The sequence below is a fragment of the Poecilia latipinna genome, unplaced genomic scaffold, assembly GCF_001443285.1.
Source record: "Poecilia latipinna isolate Pla-1442-1.1 unplaced genomic scaffold, P_latipinna-1.0 Scaffold5499, whole genome shotgun sequence".
NCBI lineage: Eukaryota > Metazoa > Chordata > Actinopteri > Cyprinodontiformes > Poeciliidae > Poecilia > Poecilia latipinna.
The window spans coordinates 1-7,843 of NW_015118115.1; the positions used below are offsets into that span (position 1 = coordinate 1).

At 41.0% G+C, this 7,843-nt stretch overlaps 1 protein-coding gene across 1 annotated transcript; it reads right to left on the reverse strand.

The window, feature by feature from the left end:
- Positions 1-40: 40 nt before the first annotated feature.
- LOC106943584 (attractin-like) lies at positions 41-7,471 on the reverse strand (the record flags this gene model as incomplete). The annotated part of the gene is made up of 6 exons (XM_015026890.1): positions 41-424; positions 1,005-1,095; positions 2,244-2,412; positions 4,788-4,984; positions 6,499-6,627; positions 7,358-7,471. Coding segments are annotated over 6 exons (988 nt in total), but the record flags the coding sequence as incomplete, so codon positions are not given.
- Positions 7,472-7,843: the final 372 nt, after the last annotated feature.

Here is a 7,843-nt window from a genome sequence, read left to right on the forward strand (position 1 = left end):
TCAAAGGTGTGATTCTTTCAGAAATTGGCCTTTTTTTTAAGAGTCTGTATATTCCAGTTAGCAATTAATTAATTACTAAATTAGTTGATGGTTATTTCAATAAGTGATTAACTGAGATTCATTCGATTAATTACACTTATGTCTTAGAACATGAAAGCAGCTGGAGCCACTCACCAATGTTGTACTCCTGCACATTGCTGATGTAACCGTAAAGAGGACAATGTCCGAACAGGACCAGCATGACGGGACTGTCCCACTCCTGCGCGGGCGGCACTATGTGGGCCGAATGTCCCACCACAGCGTACTGGTCCTTGGGCCGCGGGTTGAGGAGGACCCAGGTCTGGTTCTGGATGTGGAAAACCCACAGCTGGCTCGACACATTCCCGGTTGAGTCGATCTTTCCTCCGTACATGTAGATCTTCCCCTGGAAGAAAGAAGGATTCTTTCAGATTTTTTTATTTTTTTTCCCTTGTAACAAGACCGTGTATTAAGTGAAAAAAATCTGCCAGTTGAACTAACACTGTTTTAATTAATATTAAGGAATTATTGACTTGCTGAAAAGTTACTTGTATGTTAGTTTTGTCTTATTTCAAGATATCTGCACTAGAAACGAGACCAAACTCTTATAACTTGGTAAGATTTGGTGTTTCTTAAAGTGAAAGATACAATTAATTCATAAATACCACATATTAATATGCTTGTCCTGCACATCAGGACACAACTATGATTTATTATTCCATCAGCAGATCCAGACATGCTGACTGGAGTTGCCCAAGATGCTGCAGCAAAACATCAGAGCCTGAACATTTCTACATTAGACACAGACACGAGTCCAGAAACAGAACCTTGAGATAACCTTTGTGTTTGTCTCTGGTGTGGATGCCACTGATTCTCTTCTCTCTCCATCTTCAAACTTCATGAACTTGAGGCTAATTAACTATGTAAATTAACATTCATGGAGTTTTAGGAACACTTAAAGCCACAGGCGACGATCTCTCACCCACCTCGTGAAGAGCGAGCGAGTGGCCGTATCGAGGGGTCACCGTGTTGACGGAGGGGTCAAGGGTCAGCCAGGTATTGCTGCTGAGATTGTAACTAAAAGAAAAAAAGAAAGAAGTGGAAAAATGATTTCGGTTTAGATTTGAAAACGTCTCTGTCTCAAAAGCAACTCATCCGGGTTGGGAAACAAAACGGAGGAGAAACCAAGCCCTTTGTTTGTTCTGTTGAATAAACAAAGCTGCTCAGGTTGATCTGCGGTGTCTGCAGGAGGGTCATCACTTCTACCAGAGGAGAACAGACGGAAAGGGTCGAACCACAGGTCTCTGGCGGGAGCAGAAACAACAACTAGAGATGTTCAGACTGTCTGCGATGCCCCCTGCTGGCCCGTTCTCATAAAAACACTTAGGGCAGGCTGAATGATGCAAAACAAACTCATCAAACCCTGCGGGTACTCAATGTGAAATCTGCAAAAACAGGAAACTAGAAGCAAAGGGCAAAAGGGGGAGAGAGGAGGAACAAGAAAAATGGAGGTCAGCCACAAAGATGCATCAAAGAGGGAAAAGCAAGGACAGAAGGAAGGAAATTTGTTTGCAATAAATAAAAAGAAAGAAAGGAGAGAAGAAAGGAAGGGATGGATGGATGGACGCAGCATAAAATGAATGGAGGATTGACCGAAGGCAAGACGACAAGAGACGCAAGGAAAGGGAGGAAGAAAGAAAGGAGGTAGAGCAGAAGGACGGAAGGACAAATGAGAGAAAGACAGAAAGAGCAAAAGAGGAAAGGGAGCAAGAAAGGAAGGAAAAAAGGGAAGCAGCATTTAAACAGTGGGACAGGGAATAAACTCTTATTTTCTTTTTCAACCTTTTTTCAGTCCTGGAAAAATACTGAAACCAATATTCTGATTTCCCTCCCATATTTCTTTGCCGCTTTAAAAAAAAATCTAAAACAATCCTGAGCTTTGATTTGAAGGAAATGGTGTGATATTCCAGAGCGGTGTTTAAGATGAAGAACGTTCTCATAAAAATAACTTCATTTTAGCCTCGTGTGGGAAGAAAAACTCTCTCAATGTTCTTTATTTTCTCAGTAAAACTTTCAGTGTGTGGATTCCCTGCAACAGTCGAACTCTAGTGCTGCACTCAAACACTTTAGAAATATTAAAGCCCATCAGTCAGACCAGCATGTTCTCATCTAGTTGGACCAGAAATGCAGCCGGTGGACCCAGACTGAACAGGTGAGCCACTCACGCTTTGACCATGTGGTAGTCGGACGTGTTGAAGACGTAGCCTCCGATGACCCACATGACGCCCTGCTCCACCACAGCCTTGTGGGACGCCCTGGCCAGGCCGGGCTCCAGGTGCTCCTCACGGCTCCAAAACGAGGAGTTGGCAGGAACCGAGACGGAGCAGTCCGGACCTGAGGAGGGACGGGACCGACGAGTCAGAGAGTTTCTCAGCTCAGCAGGTTTCACTGTTGGGATGGTGTGTTCAGGCGTTCGGATGTGGGATTCATTTTGGTCTCAAGGAACCAAAGCACCTTATTAAAAAAGGCAGCAGTATGTGTTTTCCAGGCACATAGTGCCATTTTATATGACTACTGATTAACCAAATTATCTTCAGTTGTTAGAAAAATGTTATGTATACCAAATACGACTCGTACGATTGATTTATTGCGACAGGCCTAGAGGTGACAACATATGTTTGTAGAGAATCTGTTTGTGCTTAAATAGACATTTTAGTTTGGATGCAAATTGGACCAGATTTCCTTCATTTTGGGAGATTTTTGATCAACTGATATTTAGATGAGAAACCAATTTTTTTTGCACCAAAATCAGAATCAGCGGGTCAGCTTTCTTTAAAGAGCTGTACATCCTTACATTTAAGGTTTTCATTTTAAAGTCATGTACAGAAGAACTACATTCACTCTGTTGCCTTGTTGGGTCGAGTGCAGCAATCATAGGTGCCTTCCTGTGTTTATGAACCAGAACAATGCGGCCGACACAAACCGGAATCCTCAGAGAATGAGGGGAAGAGAGAAAAAGAGAGAGAGAGAGACGGCCTTTCTGCTAAAACAGCTAGCAATAGTCGAGAAACGGAAAGATTGTTTCTCATCAGCTGCCTGCGGTAGAGTTCATCTCTAATCTCTGATGGCCCAAAACACTGGTGGCGTTCTGCCTCTTCAGCTCTTTCAGAAAAACCACCAACTGTAGCGTCTGGTCCTTCAAACTACCGTCATTTTCCACAGCAAAAAGATCAGACATGAGGCCCGCTCCACTTCACAGACATCTGCCCACATTTGCACTTGTTGGCGTAGAAAATGAGATGGCTCTGAAGGCAGCAGTAAAAAAAGCAGGAGAGGCTGCAGTTCCCCCCATGACAAAGGTAATAAAGGCTAAAGAAAGTGGCTGTCTGTTGCTAACCTCCCTCAGCTTTTGGTAATGAGATAATAAGCACGCAGAGCTGCTGATATAAGTGCGGTTAAATTGAGCGGTGGTGTCTGTTCATGCAGAGCAGCGCCGCCGAGCTGTTGGAGCAGCTAACAAAGCAGCTGGAAGGGCCAGATGGTCCGGCTTCAGGGACACAATAATGTCACCGAAATAAAAATAAAAAAAAACAAGAAGCAGCAGATTGGGCAAAAAGTTTAAGTCATTCTGAGTGGAGCAGGTGGATGTTCAGGGCAACAAAAGCTTCGATAATAGCAGAAGCACCAAATTTAGTCAGAGCTGAAATAATGATGCTGGAGAGATTAAATAAAACATTATTATATCTTAGTGCTATTAATACAAACATAGTTATTCTAGAGTTGTATGAAAATTTAGCACCGCCACATTTTTCAGGTTGAAGATTCAGCACTTTTTCAGATTCCTGTAGTTGGAGTTTATTATTCTAGACTCCATATCACAAAACATTTATTTGCACTAGACACAAATCAGGAAGCGGCACAATGGGGAAGTCGGCTTGAAACTCAGTCATGTGCTAAAGGGCTATTTCACAGCATTTTGTCAACTTGCATCAAATCCATTTCAAATCGAATAATAATTTATTGGACAAGTGGTATAATCTCTTCACTGCGTTTTTATTTACTCTCTCTGCTTTATTTGTGCACATAGTAGACATTATGGTTTGAATGGGAGGTGATGGTGTGGGGGTGTTTTGTAAGAGTTGTCCTGATACGATATTGGTATCGATACAGTATCGGACTGTATCAGCCTGCATCTACAAACTGAGATGCTCCAGGATTTAGTCTGGCCCAGAATTTCTATCCAGCAGTGCTCATATCCCACAACTCGTTGGTTATTAACATACCTATTGTTGTTGACTATTCTTCTTCTTTCTTTACCAAATCGCATGGCAGCTTCTGCAACACTTTTTTAAAATTGTGAGTGTGAGCCCAAAACATCAAACACAGAATTAATTTTTTACACGCAGACCGAGCAGAACCAAGCTAGTTAGAAAAGTTTGTAGTTCTCCTGAGCTCTTATCGGCTCTTAGCATGATCCAACAGCTCCACATGAAACAGAATCACCGTTTCATGTGTAGCTGTCCAAGTCTACTCTTTAGTTTTTTTCCCCTTACTAAAAACAACTCTGCAGCTAATGAGAGAGAATCACAAACACCAAAAAGCGGCAGACTGTGCTTCAATGAACATCTCATATTAATTCTGCATAGTGAGGCTTTTGACCACCGTTCAGTTTCACTTCTGAGAACAGAGTGATTTAAAACCCGACGTCGGAAGTGCTGTGGTTCATCACGTTTCATGTCAGAACGCGGCGCGGCAGAACCAACGCCTACCTTGCCATTCGGCTTTGCAGATGCAGCTCTTTCCCTGGCAGTGGCCCCTTTCAGGGTAACCGCAGTCATCCAGGCAGTATGGGATGTCGCAGGCTTCCCCCTTCCAGTTGGCTTCACACTCGCAGTAAACGGAGGTGGTGGAGTTCCCCACCCGGCACTCGCCGCGGCCGGAGCAGTTGTTGGGACACGTGTTGACCCTACCATGGAGACGCACATGGGGAGAAGGACAGACACAAGGCGTCAGCTTAAAGAATGATGAACGCTTTTATTACAGATGCATTCATTCTTAGAATCTATACACAGGGCTTGGTTAAGCCTGTCACAATAACAAATTTTGCTGGATGATAAATTGTCCCAGAAGATACTGTGATAAACTATAATATTGATGTTTTGAGTAGTTCAAGTAATATAATGATAAAGGCATAATAATTATTTCCATATTTAAAATCACATATGAATATGTTTTGTCATTAAATAAGTCATTAGAAAAAAACCATGACCACTCTACTTCCTGTCATCATCCTCCACATGGTTTCTGCCAATAGCAACATCCCGTTGTTGATCATGTGACCAGTGTGATAGAAAAAAGTGTTTCCATTGCAGTTTTGTGATATAAACCAATTTTGATACGACCGAAAAAAATTAAAATTAAAATCCACATCATTCTAGTGCCAAAACTTTATTGACAAACATGTTTCTTTTTGGGAAAAGAAATATGCCAATTATCGGAAATATGCCAATTTCCGATAAGGAAAATTATTCTGAAAATGTTACAATTTTACAATTAGAAAATTATATATCAGGACACAACATAAGAACTCAAAACAGTCTGGGGAAAAAGAAACCTTAGGACTTCTTTTAATTATGGAGAATTTACAACATTTCTGATAGGAAAGAATGTTTATGTACAAAGGAAAAAATTAAGTTGTGTCACATTTTGATCGAAACTGAAGCTTTCAGCCATCAAAGCAGGACACAACAGTGAGATGTTCATTTCTGTCCTTGAACAGGCATTCAAGACACAAAGGGCCTCCCTCCCATCATTCTTTCATGTTCCCTGTTTTGGTTAAAGGTTTGATGTTCTGGCTACTCCGCCTTCATCCCGATTGTGTGTTTCTCCGCCAGCGCCGACTCTCATCACGATGGCAACGGTATCGACGAATCAGGGAAGAGCCTGGGGAGGGGAGCCGCTGTGCTCTTTAGAGATGATAACAGCGGACAGTGGCTCTGCTTTGGGTTTGAAAGGCTTTTGGATTTTCTAAGGCAAATTTGATGTCTAAAGGATTTGTTTTTCCCCATTTGTCAAAATGTACCGTTTTTTTTTTGTTTTTTTTTTTTAATCAAACATTACCAGAAAAAAATACACATCCTATTTTTATGAGGCTTTAGGATGACATATTTAAGACGATTTAAGGCCTTTTTAATGCCAAGTGAGCTAGCTTGATGGCTATGTAGCTAGCCTAGTCACAGGATGGACTGGCTTATGGCAAAGCTTTGCCTGACTGAAACTCCCACAAAGACAAAAAACTAAACATACGAGAATATGAAATTAAAGAGTCCAACAAAGTTTAAGACCCCAAACTAAATGGACTGCACTCATCATAAGACGACACCACATAATCATTCATTTATCATCAGTCTAGTGTACTATATAAAGTCAAATGCATATGTAACAATGCATAAATTGTGGTAACCGTGGAGGAGAGCTCACCTGTATGAAATATTGAAGCCTGTCAGGTTGTAGGCTGCGTCACTGAAGAAGTGCAGCAGGGCGTAGCCGGACTGGGACACCACCTCAGGAACCGTCTCATTCCCGTATCGCTCCGGAACAATCAACCCACTGGAATAAAAAAAAACAAACAAATAAAACATATAGTTACGTTTCAAATCTTTCCTCACATGGTAGGCCTATGTGAAACCCATCCCGTGTTCGAACACTACAGTTAAACGTACTGAATTTTTTTATTTGTTCATTTGTACGAAACAGTATAAAGTAATTTGTAATTTCTCAGTGTTGTTATTACATATCAAGGGTTCCACAGAGGTTGGCAAATTTCTAAATATCTAAAGTTAAATCTTTAGGGCTGCACCGATTGCAGCTGTCTGACCGATCACAGATCTTTAAAAAACCTGACCTGTTAATTCTGATTTTGGCCAATGCTGATTTTGTTACTGTGAAAAGTCGATATACATCATGACAAAGTTTCAAAGTTGACAAGAGTGGGGTGGCTGTTGTGTTTGTGGACTTAGATAAGATTGGTTTCTCACGCAAGTATCGACCAATTGCCCATGACCCAGAGATAAGGAAACCTGGGCTGATTTTTTGATGCACTCCTAAAATTTTTAATTAGACTTGTTAAAGTGCTTGAAAACTTTCCTACTTCTAATAGGAGTTGTCTGACCTATTATTACAGAAGGATTGTTTTGTTTTCAGATAGCAAAGCAGCCCAAACTGAAAACTTGAACATCTTTATGCTGAAGTTAAACCTAACTTCAGTTAAATTTATGCTGAAGTTAAACTTACTTTCAGCATAAAGAAAGGATCTACTAACTCACTGACTGACACCAACCTGAAAGCAGCGAGCAGCGGCGCGTAAATGGAGTCACCGTCGTAAACGTAGAGATGGTCCCAGCTGCACTCAGTGGCAAAGTGGTTGAATCGTAATCTCAGAACGGTGTTTGGCCTGCAGAAGAGAACAGAGTTTTATTATTATTATTATTATTATTATAATATCTGTGTGACCGCTGAGGAAGTGGAAGGTGTTCTTGATTTAAAATTAATCATTTTATATAAACGTGGCAAGAACTTGAGATTTGTTTTACATGTATAAAAGATCAGTGTGCTAATTATATTCTCCTCTTTAAACTAAAACATTAAGCTTTTGTCATTGTTCATGTAAACACATTTCTGTTCTAGAGCGTTTATTCTTGATCAAGAGTCCAAGCAGAGCTTTGAAAGTGATGGATTCTGCAAACAGGTTGTTTCTAAACCTTTAACTATTTTTGCAGCTACTGTTCTTTAGCATTAAAAGTGGAAAAATCCTGAAGTGATAAAA